Source organism: Cryptomeria japonica, chromosome 6 (assembly GCF_030272615.1).
Source record: "Cryptomeria japonica chromosome 6, Sugi_1.0, whole genome shotgun sequence".
NCBI lineage: Eukaryota > Viridiplantae > Streptophyta > Pinopsida > Cupressales > Cupressaceae > Cryptomeria > Cryptomeria japonica.
Window position 1 is genome coordinate 651,436,781 of NC_081410.1, and position 19,284 is coordinate 651,456,064.

Consider the following 19,284-nt stretch of genomic DNA (forward strand, 5'->3'; position numbering starts at 1 on the left):
TTTTCTTGTTTTCTTTATTTTTCGTTATTAGTTGCATTTTTGGCATGTGATGTTCTTCCCCTAGAAATTGGTTTTCGTGAAAGAAATCTTCCCCTTTGAAATGCAATTGTTGAATTGCATTGTTCTTCCTAAAATTCCCTCTTAAACTTGTATTCGGAATTTTTAATCTCGATTACAAGTTCGCTGGAAATTCTTGTTCTTCCCCTACGGTTAAGGAATTTTAACTATTTTTGGTTAAAATTCCAAGCTTGAAAAGTGTGAAATACCCTTCCCTTGCAAATTCGGGTTTTAAAAACCGGATTACATGTTGAAAAGTTCTTCCCATTTTCATGAAAATGACTTTCCCGGATATTCCCATTTCTATTCATTCGTGTTCCCCATATCCATACTTTCCATTTCCATCATTTCCCGCAAGTCAAAATCCCATTTTTCATCCATTTCTCCATTTTCGAATTTACAAGTGTACTTGTATTCGGGTTTTAAAACCCCGATTGCATGTATCTACTTTCCAACTTGTATACTTGCGAAAATTCTCCCAAGATCCGAAATTGGTCAAAGTCAAGATTTTTCCATTTCTACATAACTCCCCTCTTCCTCTCACAAAACCATGAAATTCAGAGATCAAAGTTTTACCCATTTGAAGAAGAAAGAATGATATTAGAAGCTGATTATGATGTGGCCTTAACTCTTTTAAGTCTTCATCACAGCATTCCAGGTTCACAATCAATGTCAGATTTGCCGGCATCGCCAACTCCAAAGAAAATGAAATACAAATATGACAAATACCAGAATGAGGTTACACCTTCCCAGGTATCTTCTCCATTGGATCGTATCAGGGACACAGAAATAGGGCACGTTGATATGGCAGAATTCATTCACAGGGTAGAAGATCCACAAGATAACAACTTGTAATTTCGTTTTGACAAGTTACATGTAAAAGTAATTTTTGTAAAATACAAGTTACACATTACTTGTACTTTTGTAATTACATGTAAGACAACTACAAGTTGTGTCCAATTAGGACTGTAGTTGGAATAAGTCTTAGTTAGTTAGAGTAACTCTTAGTTAATTAATGAAGTCTCAGTTATTTATTGGATGAGTCTTGGTGGTTGAGAGAATCTCTCAAGTTAGTTAGGATCCTCCCACCTTTTTTTCAAGGCTCCTCCTCTATAAATACTTGAGAGATCCATTGTAAATATATCTTTTGGAAAGCAAGCAAAAACTCTGCCAAATTTACAGCAAGAAGTCTTTGAGCTTATGTATGTGGATTGAAAGTTTTTGAAGAATAATAAAGAAGGATTACTCAAGTTTTGAGTCTTTGAGCTACATGTTTGAGTTTGAATCTTTTTATTTCTTCTATGCAAAGTATTTTTAAAAGAGCTTAGTCCAATCTGATTTGAAGTCTTTGAGCTGCAAGTAGAGAAGATTAATTAAAATAGGAAACTCTCTTGAAGGAGCAGCAAGTCTTTGAGCTTGCGTCTATTCTTGAAGAAAAAATTACTGTTTGATAAGAAATAGCAGCAAGTCTTTGAGCTTGCATTAGTTCTTGTCTTTGTGTTAAAAGAATAGATTATTTCAGTCTTTGAGCTGTTATCTTTTATTCGTTGTAAAATTTAGTATAGCAAAGGGTAGATAGGACTTCCAATAGTCAAGTCTTTGAGCTTGATATTGCTGTCCCGTCCCGAAGGAAGTGACGGAAGTCTTTGCGCTTTCAGGAAACTTCATTTCCTTTCTCTCATTTCACTTGAAAGTAGTTACTGTTGTTCATTTTCAATCGCTATCCTTTTCTGTGAAGAGAAAAGGATATTGTCTTTCTTGAAGAAAGAAGGAAGACTGCTGTCCCACCCTGTTTTTATTTCAGTTTTAGTTAGATAGGGGGAGCCTTCCCTTAATTAGGAGAGTTTTTACTCGTGTGCTGTGGTTGAAACCACAATTTTGTATATTTCCCCCAAGTGTACAAAATTTTCAACCAACAAAATTAACGTTATTTAGTGAAGGACGTGGCTGTTAGAGAAAATCATCCTATTGAAGGGACATAACTCTTGATATTAGTTATGTTCGATGCATATTAAGGGGAAGGAGATACGATTCTGGAAAAATATAGCAGGTTGGGAAGAAAGACAAGTAAAGGTGGTGAATCCACCCTTTTGACCATAACACACAGGAATTAAGGAACTGTTAAAGAAGAGTCGGCATCCCCATTCTCGCAAAAATAAAGGATTAAAATCAGACATAGCGTTCAGACTGAGATTATTGTCTTTTACATATGAATACTCGTGTGATTACACAGATATTAATCTGAGACAATAACCGTGTATATAACTGTTCATACATAAACATACATTCACAATCCACTCCATAGTATTTACATTTAGGAAGGATCGATTTTTAGTTATATCAGACATCCTTCCTTTACATATCAGATTTTTTTCACTGGGAGCAGAACTGCAGAATCTATAATAAAATCAAATCTTGTCATCATAAGATCATTTGGCCATAATACTAATTGATTTTTTCCCATTCCTTACCAAGCCATCACTGAAACAAATATATATATATATATATATATATATTAGTATATATATATACTCATATTTCTACTTGTACTAAGCCATACAATTCTTTAGAGATCACTGAGTTCATTGGCAATATTAGACACTTAATCACTTAAAAGTAAGGCGAATTTAAGTTGGTACTTCAAGGGACATTACAAGTTGTCTCGACAGTGTATAGGAAGAAGACATCTTTTTGAATGTGTTTTTACAGTTATGCTGACCAGCCAATGCCAAACATGAATCTCATCAACAGTTTCACCACTGCTGTTTCTTGCATGAAAGAAGTAATGCCCATTGAATTGAAAATGTATGAATGGTTTTATGTTAACTAGTCAATTTTTAATTTTTTAGTCATTTAGTCTGATTTCACAATTTTGTAGCCCCACAAATTTAATCAGAATATTTTTTTGGGGAGATAACAGAATTTACTTTATATGTTTGTTTGAATGAACCTCTAGTATACTTCCACACAGATTGCACCATGCTTTCCTTTTAAGTATATATTGTATTGAATTCAATTTGTCCTTTAACATTTTCAGGTTGCAGTTTCATGTGCATTGGCTGCATACAAATTGAAGCGTCCTGTTCGTATGTACCTTGATCGTAAAACAGACATGATTATGAGCGGTGGACGGCATCCTATCAAGGCAAACTATACAGTTGGGTTAAAAAATGATGGAAAAATTACAGCTTTGCATGTGGATTTATTCATTGACGCAGGATTTACGGTTGATTTTAGCCCTATTTTTCCCTATACTATAAATAAAACAATGATGAAATACAACTGGGGAGCTTATTCAGTTGACTATAAAGTATGTAAAACAAATCTACCAAGCAAGTCTGCAATGAGGGGCCCTGGAGATACACAGGGATCTTTCTTTGCTGAAACCATTATTGAGCATGTTGCCTCAATTCTAGGTTTGGATTCAATTGTTGTAAGAGAGAAGAACATTCACACACTTGAAAGTGCCAAGCTCTTCTATGGATCTTCTGTGGAGAGTCCTGTTAGTTATACATTGCCTTCAATATGGGAGAAACTAAAGCAATCTGCATCTTTTTATGAGAGGACGAAGAATATTAGAGAGTTTAATGCTACTAACCGATGGTTTAAAAGAGGCTTATCCTTGGTACCATGCTTTTATGCAGTAAGACTTTCTTCTAGACCAGCAAGAGTAACCATATTTGAAGATGGTTCTATTGCTGTAGAGGTGGGAGGAGTTGAGTTAGGTCAGGGAATTTGGACTAAGGTAAAGCAGATGACAGCATATGCTCTTGGTCAGTTATGGCCAGGTTTAAGTGCAGATATTATGGCAAAAGTTAGACTGTTTCAGTCAGACAGTATCAGCTTAGCACATGGAGGACTTACATCTGGAAGCACCACATCTGAGGAAAGCTGTGAAGCAGTTCGACATGCTTGTGACATATTAGTTGAGAGACTTCAGCCAGTTCAGATTCTTTTAAAGAAGAGCAATCCAAATGGTTTCTCTTGGATGGATTTAATTTTTCAGGTATGCTTGTAAGTCTAAGCGTAAAAGATCCTAGCTACAAAAAAAGTTAAGATAGGAACATTTCTTGTTTAACTCGTGATTTTTTTTTAATGCTAATTCTTCTATTTAACTTTATAATTCTCTATACATAGGATGAATTTTTTTCCATCGTCATTCCTACTTTTGGTCCATTGCTTCCCTAGCTTAGCATGTTTCATTTCAGCAGGAATTTGTTCATTGTATGATTAACCATTGGCATCAGACAAAAAAAAAGTGAATTTTGTTGATTGCACAAGCAACTCTTGGCATTGAAGAAGAGATCTACTTAAATTCTTAATTTTTCATCTTTGAAGATTTAAGGTTTTGGACAGATTTTGAGTGTAGACATTGAAATCTCACATATGCTCATCTTCATACCACTGTTCCCATATTGACACCTAACAATATAACTCTTCCTCGTAGTAGAACAATTCATCTCACCTTAATTAATTGGCTTTATCAAAATCAAATTGATTAAGTAATGTTTATTATTTAAATAATTTTTTTTTCACAAATATTCAAATATTAAAATTAATCCAAATAAATCTATCATCCACAAATAATTTAATAACAATTATGATTTATACCCCATAATCAATCTGCATAATTAACACACCAATAAATTCAGTTAACAATTCAATCAAAACAATTAACTCATCAATCGACAAAGTTAACTGCTTATTTAAATGAGATAACTAGCTAATTACCTCCATGAAAATGGTTAATAGCTGCCACCTCTCTAAATCTATTCCACCATCAATGGGGGTAAACTCATAATTCAAGATCAAATCCTAGCCATTCATCCATCTCATCAAAATTCCATAAATTGAAATCAAATCTATCATTCCTTCATCTTGATTTGGAGCAAGTAGATGTCAAAGTGTGCAAAATATATTCAATCATTGGCTAGAAAACAGCTCTTTATCATCAAGAGGTATTGCATTTTGGTTTGAATCATGTCTTCAATTCTTTGTGTTTATACAATTCATCTTTATTCTCTATTAGAGGAGAGTGTGTGATCTGATTTGGAGTTTGTATTTCTTATATTGATTTCTTTGTGTTCAATTTGACACTTACATTGAGATTTAACTGCAAAAGAACTGTATTCTTAAAAATTTCCTCTTTCTGAAGAAGGGTTGATGATATCTCTGTGTGCTTTCAATCTTTTCAATGAACTACGCTACAAGGAACATTATAACTATCTGTACTAGTTGATATTTCTACCATATCCAAGAAGATGACCGAAGCTTTACGAGATAAATTTATACCAGGTAAAGAGAACTTGATAATTTTGTGAGACGCTAAGTGAGCTCCATTTAAATGGTTGAACTCTTTGATAGAAACACTTTATTTGTGATCAATAAAATCCAATATATTCCTTCTTTACCGTTGTTCTTAGCTAGAATCCCAATCTATACATGCCCTTCCATACAAATCCAAAAGAATTCTTACCCATACAGCCAACAGATCATTCAACATAATGCTTGCTTCCTAGAGAACGTTATGGTCTCCTTATGGAGAAGTATCCCTCTAATCCAAACTACAATTTTAGATCTGTTGTTTTCAAGAAGCACTAAAAATCCTCAAAGAAGATCTACAAGCAGAATCCTTCAGCACTGTGGTAGAAGAAAAATCACTAGGCCCGATTTTCCCATAAAAAAGGAAAATAGTTACTATCTTAAAATGGAAACTTTGCCAATGATTTTTTTGTCCATAAATGAAATGGAGAAAAATATTTTGATGCTAAAAGAAAGAGCTCTCATATGAGATTAATTTGTGCCTTCCTTGAACTCACACAGTCTAGGAATACTATAAGGCCTTAGGCTGTGAAGAAATAATGATTCTTAATGGATATTTCCAGGCATTTTTTTTTCATCAAAACATGTGAAAGATCAAGTTTTCCAAAGGGCCATGGTTCATGAAGAAATCAGACCTATTTATGAAACATTGGTCTCTCGATTTCGATCAACTGGAGGATCTGCCGAGTACTGCCCCAGTATGGTTAAGGAGGTTGCCTCTATTTCCAAGTAAACATTGGCACCTAAACTCTCTAAACAAGATTGGGAGTGCCATTGATGAGTACAAAGTAGAATCAAAATTTACAAGAAATTTAGGACTATTTATGGATTTGTGTCACCTTGAACTTGGACAATGCCTTCTCCAGATAGATTAATATTGGACATGGGAGGAAAATTTGGTAGCATGCATTGGACCATAGTTTCAAAACTCACAACTTGGAAAAACTCAAAGTACACAAGTTTCTCATGAGTATACTCATCAAGTCCTTACCACAAGTTTCTCTCTAAAACTCGCCACAGCTTACTCATGTAAATGGGTGAGTTTCTAGGTTGTCAAAATGTTTCACAAGTACTGAGCTAGTTTTAAAACTATGCTTTGTGTTAATGCATTAGTATTTTCTGCAAGATAAGACGCTCCTAAACCTTTACTCTGTTATTAGCTTACTCATTCATGCTTCATGTTTATCAGATTATAACATTGATCATAATTATGATATTGATATTGGATAATAATGAATTAGATTGACGATCTACTTAACTATGTTAAGCGTCAATCTAAATGCTATTGGGCTATTAACCCGATAGCATGTTAATGTCGATTCATATATGAATCGGCATTAATATGTTATCGGGGTATTAACCCGATAGCATATAATGCTAACTACTATTGTTATTGTTTACTTTACATATATGCGTTGATACCGATTCATTATCGGGCATGATTTATATCTGTAACAATTAACAATGATACCGATTAAACTATCGGTTATGTTCTATAAGCAATGATACCGATTAACTATCGGTTATGTCTATAAGCAATGATACCGATTAACTATCGGTTATGATAAAGCAATGATACCGATTCACTAGCGTGTATGTTTGTAGCACCGAATGGTTATGAATCGGTTTATGTTAGTAAGGGTCACGACCAAGTGACATCTTGGTCGAACATGTCTAAAGGACATGTCCGATCAAGGTGCCACTTGATCGTGGCCTTCCTACTACTTATACACCATGCAAATCAAAGGAGATGACATTGAAATCGATACATGTTCATCCTCCTCATCTGCAGCAAAAGAAAGATAGTTATATTAGTATCATAGTCATAATATCAAAATTTAAAATATACTACCCTGCATATAACTTGTTATTAAATTGGAGATTACAATACATTTACATGGTATCAGAGCCAAGTTGATCGAACTTGAGGCTATTTAATTTCGTGAAACAAATTTAAGAACAAGTTTATATACTACATCACATTTCTTCAAATGGCCAGTGCTATCAGATTCGAAGACAGACTCGGAGGTGGTGATGATTTTTCGGCTTGGAAATTCAGAATTCAGATGATCTTAAAAGAGAACAAAGTGGACTCGTTTGTTCAAACTAAAAATGATCAACCCGAAAATGAACCTGACAAAACAACATGGATTGAGGGAAATGAAAAGGCGATTAAAATTATAGTTGATGGGGTGAGAAACAACATAATGCCCATCATAAGAAAACATCAGACAGCCTACAGAATGTTCAAAGCTCTTGAAAGCACATTTGAGATATCAAATGCAAGTCGAACTTTAGCATTAAAACGAGATAAAATCATATCACCATGAACAAAGGGGAGACAATCAACGCCTACTTTATGCGGATATCAGTTCTAAAAGATGAACTTGCAACTCTAGACTACGAGATCCAAAGCAAAGAATTAACACTCATTGCTTTAGATGGGTTACCTAGTGGATGGAGCACATTTGTCCAAGGCATTAGTGCAAGGTCCAAATATCCTAAGTTTGAAAGACTAAGGGATGACTGTCTCCAAGAAGAATCAAGATTGAACAAAATGGGAATGAAACACAAGAATATAGATGAAGACCTACAAGTTCTAAACACCAACTCCACCAAGCAAAATAAGAAAAGGCAGTTTAGAAAGAGAAAAGGTCGTCAAGGCAAGAATACTTCAAAGAAGGACTTATCTCACATTCAATGTTACAGATGTGATCAGTTCGGACACTTCGCTGCAAAATGCCCAGAAAGAACCAAGAAACATGCTACAGGAAAGACTAAAGGGGAAGATGACTCCGGGAAATACGTATTCTACTCAACACTCACAAGTCAAGCTTCTAACAAAATCAATTCATGGGTAATTGACAGTGGTTCATCCAGGCACATCACTAGATTTAGAGAAGTACTTGATTCCATGATAGAGAAAAGTGATGAGGACGTAACCATCGTAGATGACTCCACATATCCAGTCAGAGGAATAGGAACCTGCACCATCAAATTGAAGACAGGCATAGCTCTGCGGCTTGAAGGAGTACTATATGTTCCCGGCATCAAAAGAAATTTAGTATCTATATCGGCACTGGAAGATAACGGATACAGAGTGACATTCATGGACAACAGAGTATTGGCTTGGCCAAGGAACTCCTCCATCAAGAAGGCAAACACCATTGGACAAAGACGAGGCTATTTGTATGAGCTGTGCACAGAACCCAATCTAGCCCTAATCCATGAAGCCACTAATGCAAATGAAGTTTGGCATAGAAGATTAGGCCATCTAAATTTTAGGGCTTTATCTTCAATGGGAAACCTTGTCACAGGTCTACCCAAGCTAAAGCAAGATCATTCAGGGGCATGCAAAGGATGTGCTCTAGGTAAGAATACCAAAGGTGCATTCCAAAATAGTACTAGGAAAACTAGCAAAATTCTAGAATTAATTCATTCTGATGTATTCAGACCTATGTCTGTATCCTCCCTAGGGGGATTCTTGTATTATGTAATATTTATTGATGACTACTCTAGGAAGACCTGGATCTACTTTCTGAAAAGTAAAGAATCAGAAGAGATCCTCTCTAGGTTTAAAGAATTTAAAACACTAACTGAAAACCAGTCAGGAAACAAAGTTAAAACCCTAAGAACTGACAATGGGGGAGAATACACATCAGATTCATTTAAAGAATTCTGTAGAGATAATGGGATTAAGAGGGAGCTTACTATACCTTATAACCCTCAACAAAATGGGGTAGCAAAAAGAAAAAATAGGACTATAGTTGAAGCTGCCAAGGCCATGATCCTAGATCAAAACCTTAACACAAATCTCTGGGCTGAAGCATCCAGCACCGCTATATCTATACAGAATAGGTGCCCTCACTCCCATCTTGAGGACAAAACTCCTGAGGAAGTATTCACTAAGATTAAGCCTGATATTAGTCACCTTAGGATATTTGGATGTCCTGTCTATATCCATATACCTAAAGAAAAGAGACTAAAACTAGAGCCTTCTGGAAAAAGAGGATTGCTTGTAGGATATAGTGAAACCTCCAAAGCCTACAGAATCTATGTACCTGGTCAAAGAAATATTGAACTAAGTAGGGATGTAATATTTGAAGAAGACCTGGCTTTCAAAAAAGCTCAGAACTTCATAGAACCTGAAATCTATATACCTACCCCTAACTTAGATGAAAATCCTGCTCCTGAGTTTTAGAGGGAGAATCTAGACGAGACTGAAAATGAAAATGAAAACTCACCTAGACATCTCAAGAAAAGACCTCTATGGGCCACCAAAACAATAGAAAAAGCTCAGAGTTTTGTTGCTCCTTCTAGAACCTTCAGAGAAAGCAAAAGACCTAACAAATTTACCAGCTATGTTGCTCTCATGAATGATCTATCTAAAAACGAACCTGACAATGTGACAAAAGCCCTTAAACATCAAGTATGGAAGGATGCTATGTCTGAAGAGTATCAATCCATAATGAAAAATGATGTATGGGAAACTGTTCCTAGGCCAACTAAGAAGTCTGTTGTTTCTTCTAAATGGCTTTTTAAAATCAAACATGCAACAGATGGCAGTATTGAGAAATATAAGACAAGATTTGTAGCTAGAGGATTTTCTCAAAAGGAAGGAATAGACTATGAAGAAACATTTGCTCCCGTAGCCAGATATACCTCAGTAAGAGCAGTACTAGCCATTGTAGCAGCAAAGGGATGGAAGGTACATCAAATGGATGTAAAGACAACTTTTCTTAATGGAGAAATATCTGAAGAAGTATACCTAGAGCAACCTGAAGGGTTTGAGATCCATCATGCAGAATCTCATGTGTGCAGACTCAAGAAAGCTCTATATGGGCTCAAACAAGCTCCCAGGGTCCGGTATGAAAGAATTGACACATATCTATCAAAACTAGGCTTCTCTAGAAATGATGCAGATCCTAATCTCTACTACAAACAGAATAAAGGTGATATGCTAATAATAATTTTATATGTTGATGACTTATTAATCTCTGGAGAAGATCACCTTATAGATTCATGCAAGAAAGAACTATCCAAAGAATTTGATATGAAGGACTTGGGATTTCTTCATTATTTTCTAGGGTTGGAAGTATGGCAGAATCCTGACAACATTGTTCTAAACCAAGGCAAGTATACATTAGACATCCTGAAGAGATTTGGAATGCTCAGCTGCAGACCTATGACCGCTCCAATGGAAACCAATCTCCATAAACTTAAAGAAGCAGCAGCAGAATCACCTTCTACTGACCCCACTCTATACAGGCAAATGATTGGGTCTCTTATGTATCTAGTAAATACAAGACCAGATATATGCTATGCAGTAAATGCTTTGAGTCAGTTTATGTGTGAACCAAAGGAGATACACCTGGTAGCAGTAAAACATATTATGAGATATTTACAAGGCACCTTAAACCTTGGTCTCAAGTATGAGAAAATTGATATTAATCTGCACGGATTCACAGATTCAGATTGGGCTGGAAGTGTGACCGATCGGAAAAGCATTTCTGGGTGCTGCTTCAGTTTAGGATCAGCCATGATATCCTGGATCAGCAGAAAGCAGTCTTCTGTGGTGCAAAGTTCCACCGAGGCCGAATACATTGCAGCCTCCATGGCCACCCGAGAAGCAGTATGGCTTAGGAAGTTGCTTGTGGGATTGTTTGGTAATCCGATGAAACCTACTATCATCCATTGCGACAATCAGAGTTGCATAAAACTTTCAGTGAATCTAGTATTCCATGATAGATCCAAACATATTGAGATCCCATACCATTATGTGCGAGACATGGTAGACAAAAATGTGATCAAATTAGAATATGTTAGTATGGGAGATCAGATTGCAGATATTCTGACCAAACCACTTTCCAGAGTAAAGGTTGATCACTTTAGAAAGGGTTTAGGTATGATAGAAAGGTAATCTGCTTTGTAAATAAAGATGTTGAAAATGTAAACTTCTTTTGTCATGTTGAGACATTCTGGGTTTATACCCCCTGTATTCATATCTAAGAGGTGACAATCTCTCAGATCATGAACACTTGTATGCAGATATCATAAGGTGACGATCTTATGATTCTCAAACCAGTTATCATGTTGGATCTCTGGTATGTCATGGATGTGCCATGATGATGTTGTGATAAAACATTTGAATGTTTGTGCACATATCACAATATGGATAAGATGAGAATTTAACCATCCTCATATGTTTATCCTCAGTGTTGCGTGTTTAGGCAACACTAATATCACGTGTCTAGGTGATATCTTGTTATAATAAAATGATGAAACATTTTTTATCACATGGTTGGGTGATACACTATGTCACATACTTAGAGTAATGTATTACATTTGTATCCCATGCTTTGATGATACTTCATATCATATGTATAGTTGATATATATTCTTGGAGACTGACATTATGAAAAGAAATGTGATGCAGGTTAATTTATCTATCTTCCAAAGCTAAGAGGGAGTGTTAATGCATTAGTAGCTTCTGCAAGATAAGACTCTCCTAAACCTTTACTCTGTTATTAGCTTACTCATTCATGCTTCATGTTTATCAGATTATAACATTGATCATAATTATGATATTGATATTGGATAATAATGAGTTAGATTGACGATCTACTTAACTATGTTAAGCGTCAATCTAAATGCTATCAGGCTATTAACCCGATAGCATATTAATGTCGATTCATATATGAATCGACATTAATATGTTATCGGGGTATTAACCCGATAGCATATAATGCTAACTACTATTGTTATTGTTTACTTTACATATATGCGTTGATACCGATTCATTATCGGGCATGATTTATATCTGTAACAATTAACAATGATACCGATTAAACTATCGGTTATGTTCTATAAGCAATGATACCGATTAACTATCGATTATGTTCTATAAGCAATGATACTGATTAACTATCGGTTATGATAAAGCAATGATACCGGTTCACTAGCGTGTATGTTTGTAGCACCGAATGGTTATGAATCGGTTTATGTTAGTAAGGGTCACGACCAAGTGACATCTTGGTTGGACATGTCTAAAGGACATGTCCGATCAAGGTGCCACTTGATCGTGGCCTTCCTACTACTTATACACCATGCAAATCAAAGGAGATGACATTGAAATCGATACATGTTCATCCTCCTTATCTGCAGCAAAAGAAAGATAGTTATATTAGTATCATAGTCATAATATCAAAATTTAAAATATACTACCCTGCATATAACTTGTTATTAAATTGGAGATTACAATACATTTACACTTTGGACTATGAAGTTATCCTATTTCCATGTCACAATATTATGAAGGTTATGCTCCTCAAGAAATTCACAAGAAGCATCAGATTCATCCAACCTATTTTTACCAAGATTCAAAGTACTCTTTCCAGCAATTTAGGGAACAAATTTTTTACCAAGGGTAACATCTCTTCTGTCATAGTTTTTGAGATTCATGAACTTGCTTTTATCTCCAATCATGTGACTTGTACATACACTATCAATAATCAATAAATTCTTTTCCTTCTGAGCATGAACTGTTGTTTGGGCTACCAAAGACTTCTTGGGCTTCTGCTCTTCTGGTTTCTTCTTCCAAACTTCTTGAAATCATCTCTGTCTTATAGGACTATCACCTTGTATTTTGGAAAAAAACTACTCACAAGTTGGCTTCTACAATTTCTTGCAATGTGACCAAAGTTGTTGCACTTATGACAAATGATATAAAATTGAATAATGGAGCAAACACATTTCTGCTGACAAAATTATTTCATCTAATTGGACCTCCTCTACAATCCATTGCCCTACGACCAAAATTATTGCAATTAAAACAATAAACAGAAAAATAATAATTGAACCTAGTATTGAATCCTTCTCCTCTTTGTGCTTTCTTTTTGGATCTTCTATTTTGCCTCCAAACTTGAATGAAACCATCATCCATCTTCTTGCTCTCTTCAGTTGTCACATCTTGCTTTGTTTTTGAACTTCTAGACCCTTTCTCTTTCGCACAGACTGCTTCTAGCCCTACAGATTGCTCTACCTTCTTTCCATTCTTTTCTTCCGTAAAGCCTATGCCGGTTTTGGTATGTGGTGATCTTTGACTTCCAATAATCTAATCCAACATCTTTGTGCTCTTCTCAAACTTCATCTTTAGTTAATTATTTGCTTTGTCAAGATCTTTTGTTAATGCAACAATTTTTGCTTCTAGTTTTTCATTGTCCTTATCTTTGTTTCGCAAACTTTTTGTCGGTACTTCTTGAATCCTTTTTGCTTCTTCTATTTCAACCTTCAACTTAATTATTGTTCTCTCTGTTCTGTCTAATTTGTGAGATAATTTTTCAGAGTTTTCACTTCCTGAAGTATCGTCTTCTTTTGTTCTTTGATTTAAGAGAAAAGTAACTCTTTTACTATGTAACCTTCATCATCTATTCCCATTCCCTTATTATCATCCGGTGACTGCAATGCCATGAATAACGCTCTCTTACCACTATTTCCAATAGTATCTAGATCTTCTTCTTCATCAAATGATCAACGCCATGAATAACGCTCTCTTACCACTATTTCCAATAGTATCTAGATCTTCTTCTTCATCAAATGATCCATTGTCCTTATTCACAAAGTAACTTTTTTTATTCTTGTTAAAATTCTTTTTGTTGAAATACTTTTTCCCATTCTTTTAACCTTCATTGTTAGAATCCTTGTAGGGACACTTGTTAATACATAATAGCTTCGGTAAGATAAATGATTGAATGAGAGATAAATGAAGTCTCTCATTCAATCATTTATCATATCGTTAACTATGATAAAATCATCAAGCAATTAATTCATCCTTGATAGCGATTCTATATTTGCATATGAGCAATCTATGGATAATCACATATTCATCTATATAATGAATTCTGTATTTAGATGAATAACAATAATGATCACACCGATTAATATATACCGAATTGCATATATATTATATCGGATTGCATATATATTATATCGGGTTGCATGTATATTATATCGGGTTGCATGTTATATTATATCGGATTGCATATATATTATATCGGATTGCATATATATTATATCAGGTTGCATATAGAGTATATCGCAATATATCGGGTGGCAATGAACTAACCACCGATAGTTATCGGTGTGTTAGTCTACACCGATAGTTATCGGTTGTCAAGACTAACACACCGATAACTATCGGCTGTTAGCATTGACAACCACCGATATACTATTGGTCATTAGCATTGGGTTAAATACATCGATAACTACGATTGTGATAACTGATTTGCATTCACCGTAACATGCCCTTGTTAGTATTAACAAAAAAAGGTACGATCAAGTAATGTCTTGATCGGTCATGACCGATCAAGGCATTGCTTGATCGTGCCTCCTTTGTCATATACTTATAGTAAGTGGCATTCTTGAGATAGGACATAGAAAATATAAAATGCTCCTCTCATCTGCCACAAGCAAGAAGATAGTTAGACATATACAATAAAGAACGTAATAATACATATCAGATAAATAGAAATATAACTTGCAAATTGAATTGTAAATTGATCAACATTTAACATGGTATCAGAGCTAGGTTGAATCGAACCTGAGGCTGTTCAATTTTATGGAAAATTCATAGCAAAGCATATATTCAACATCACAATTCTTCTAATGGCTAGCGCTATATTGAGCATGGCATCAGAATAGGTTCAGTTCTGGGCCAGTCTGTAGTTTAAAATCCTTGTGATCATATTTATGGTCTCAATCAAGGAATGGTTGATGATCATGATATTATTAGAATTTGTTGCGCCGTGGATGCATGGGCATGTTTGTTGACTACCGAAAATATAACAATGGTGTGAGGGCTATCGCTACGGAACTCAATGGTGGTCATCGGTGAAAAGACATTGGAGATGATATATGGCAAAAAGAAAATCATGATTTCCTTCTAGTCTGATTCATAGGAATACAAATACGTTTATGTTGCCACACATATCATATAACCGCTGAATTATGTTTTTTAAAGGAACAGACAGAAGCACATTGATTATTATTCACGTGGAGGAAGACCAAATAACATTATAAACTACGCTATCAAGATATGATCATAATCAGCATATCGATTATCCTCCACCAACGGGAAGGTTGGATACGATAGGCATCTGATTGTCTGGATTGATCATTAAGCATTGGATGAGCATGAATATCGACATAATAAATCAATTACTTTAATTGGACAAATTTGTAGTTCGGCTTTAAAGAAAAACGACTATGAAATACATTGATCACGACCTTCAGAGACAACAATTACAGGAGTATCGATAAATATAAATTCAGAGATGGGCACTTTTACTGTTAATCGATATAAGGTTATGGTGCTGCCAAACCACTGATTGCTAGGGAGTAATCGTGGGTATTTGGAATGTCTTGGAGCAATAGTGAAATAGAAAACAATTATCGATGTATGATGAATCGATAGGAAGGATTAAGATTATCGCCTACCCAAATTTTAAATAAAAAAAAAAAAGGAGAAATCTGACTTACTGTTATAACATAAGTATATGAAGGCAAATTTATCCCTTGGTAAAATCAGGTAAGGATTCTAAGATCTGAATTGAATCCATAGACAAAGACATAAAGAAGACCAGATGGGACATCGATGATATAGTAAGTATACAACAGTTCAAATATACACTGCGGTTTTGGTATGAGTTTCCTATACATAGCATAGTGAAATATATATATCAGGTTCAGGGGTGAAAGATTTGCAGATAGGTTTAACATTTGAAGATTCGTAAAATGTCAAGTCTTGCAAGCAAAACAATTTATACGAGTACTTGTTAGAGTTTTCCAGTACTGGCATCATATTTAGATGTTGTTGTTGAGCGATGGAATGTCTTAACTCTGGCAGCCATATTACATTATGTTGTTGGGTGACAATATAGGTTTATTAAGGCATGTGTATTGATAGAGTTTGTGGGACATGGGATCCTCTTATTGCTTGACACTTAAAGATTGAGTGGCGATTCTCATTTGCTAAGCATAGGAGATTGTGACCACAGTTGGTGTGAGCCTTTGGAGACAAATTACAAGATTTGAACAGTATGAAGTTTCATTCTAGCAAGGCATGTGAACTGAGGCAATCGCTGGAAGTTGGGGAGCCTCTGTCTTTGGAAATTATGAGGTTGGTTGCATGGGATGGCAACATTGAAGGCAGTGAAGATGAATCACAGCTACAGGTCTAGCACAATTTATATCAACAATTAAGAGATAAGTATTCATTTGTTTGTTTGTACCCTTGATTAATGATCATGAATTTTATGTGTGGTATAAATTCATGCAATAACATTGGTAATAGTGAATCATGTATGCTTCCAACATTGCTCTATTTCTCTACAAGTAGCTTGATCCCTTGAACTATTGTTAATCTCTCTTTAAATGCTTCTGGTACGGATCAAGGAGCAAAAAGGGTGACGAAAGATTGAATAAAGACTGTATTCAAGGAAGGAAGAAATTGGAAATTGCTGCTATGAGACTGAGTTAGTGGTTGGAGACACTTTTTCAAAAGAGGAGGAGGAATTAACATTCAGAGGGAGTCTGACAATCCATCAGAGGCAACCTTGGACGAGGAGGTCAAGAGATTGATGCAAGAACTTGGGCTTCAGAGGGAGCCACATCATCATGAAGATCTGGTAGATCCTACCATGTATAGGTAGATGATTGGGTCTCTTATGTACCTGGTAAATACAAGGCCAGATATCTGCTATGCAGTGAATGCTTTGAGTCAGCTTATGTGTGAGCCAAAGGAGATACACCTGGTTGCAGTAAAACACATTATGAGATACTTACAAGGCACCTTAAATCTCGGTCTCAAGTATGAGAAAGTTGATCTTAATCTACACGGATTCACAGATTCAGATTGGGCTGGAAGTGTGACTGACAGGAAAAGCACCTCTGGGTGCTACTTTAGTTTGGGATCAGCATAAAGCAGTGTTCTGTAGCGCAAAGTTCCACCAAGGCCGAATACATTGTGGCCTCCATGGCTGTTCGAGAAGCAGTGTGGCTTAGAAAGTTACTTGTGGGATTGTTTGGTGATCCTATGAAACCTACTATATCCATTGCGACAATCAAAGCTGCATAAAACTTTCAGTGAATCCAGCGTTCCATGATAGATCCAAGCATATTGAGATCCCATACCATTACGTGCGAGATATGGTAGACAAAAATGTGATCCAATTGGAGTATGTGAATACAGGAGACCAGACTGCAGATATTCTGACCAAACCCCTTTCCAGAGTGAAGGTTGATCACTTTAGAAAAGGTTTGGGTATGATAGAAAGGTAATTTGTTTTGTAAACTATACTTGCATATCAATAAGATGTTTAATGTGTAAACTTCTTTGTCATGTTAGGACTTCTATGGGTGTAACCCCTTGTGTTCATATTCAAGAAGTCACGACTTCTCAAATATTGTACACTTGTATGGGAACATCATAAGGTGACAATCTTATGATGTTCAAACCAGTTATCGTGATAGGATCTCTGGTACGTCATGGATGTGCCATGATTGTGTTGTGATATTACATTTGAAATAGAATGATAGTGCACTTATCACAACTTGGATATGTTGAAAATTTAATTATTTTCATATGATTATCCTTAAGTATTGCGTGTGTAGGCAATACTGATATCACGTGCTTAGGTGATATCATGTCATTACAATATGACTAACCCCTTGTATCACGTGTTTAGGTGATACTTCTATGTAGAGTAAGATTATGAAACCTCATAAGGAATCCTGACCATCATAAAGAAATGAGATGATAGATATGGTAACTTTATCTTCCCTAACTAAGAGGGAGTGTTGATAATATATATAGTGTCGGTAGTAATCCTACAGGCCGACTAACTGAAACCAAATATGTAAATAGCCTATCGGCCTTACATATTTGGTAAACCGATTATTTACTATCACCATGCTTTATACACTATTCGTTTAACCCTTATATGCATGATTAATAAGCAAAGCAATATTATTTAAATCGGTATGTGTATAACTGATTGGGCCTTGATTAAATATCTTTGTTGGCATGGACCAAACGATCTTATAATGTCCAAACCAGTTATCATGTTGGATCTCTGGTATGCCATGGATGTGCCATGATTGTGTTGTGATAAAACATTTGTATAAAGTGTTAGTGCACTTGTCACAACTAGGATAAGGTGAGAAATTAAAGCTTTCTCATATGATTATCCTTAAGTATTGCGTGTAGGCAATACCGATATCACATGCTTAGGTGATATCCTATCAATTGCAAGATTGATGTGATAAACTTCAGTATCACGTGTTTAGGTGATACTACATACCAAATGATTAGATGGTATGATTCTCATGAATGATTAAAATGATTACTATCAATTAAATTATGATGCTTGAATATATTGTCTACATTCATCTTACCTAGCTAAGAGGGAGTGTTAATACATAATAGCTTCGGTAAGATAAATGATTGAATGAGAGATAAATGAAGTCTCTCATTCAATCATTTATCATATCGTTAACTATGATAAAATCATCAAGCAATTAATTCATCCTTGATAGCGATTCTATATTTGCATATGAGCAATCTATGGATAATCACATATTCATCTATATAATGAATTCTGTATTTAGATGAATAACAATAATGATCACACCGATTAATATATACCGAATTGCATATATATTATATCGGATTGCATATATATTATATCAGGTTGCATATAGAGTATATCGCAATATATTGGGTGGCAATGAACTAACCACCGATGGTTATCGGTGTGTTAGTCTACATCGATAGTTATCGGTTGTCAAGGCTAACACACCGATAACTATCAGCTGTTAGCATTGATAGCCACCGATATACTATCGGTC

At 35.3% G+C, this 19,284-nt stretch overlaps 1 protein-coding gene across 1 annotated transcript in view; it reads left to right on the forward strand.

The window, feature by feature from the left end:
• The first annotated feature begins 3,097 nt into the window (after positions 1–3,097).
• Positions 3,098–19,284, forward strand: part of LOC131033173 (indole-3-acetaldehyde oxidase) — a 131,320-nt gene continuing 115,133 nt past the window's right edge. The window contains exon 1 of the mRNA XM_059207548.1: positions 3,098–4,063. Within this exon, the coding sequence (XP_059063531.1) occupies positions 3,146–4,063 (918 nt within the window). The 5' untranslated portion in view covers positions 3,098–3,145. The remainder of the gene's footprint in view (positions 4,064–19,284) is intronic.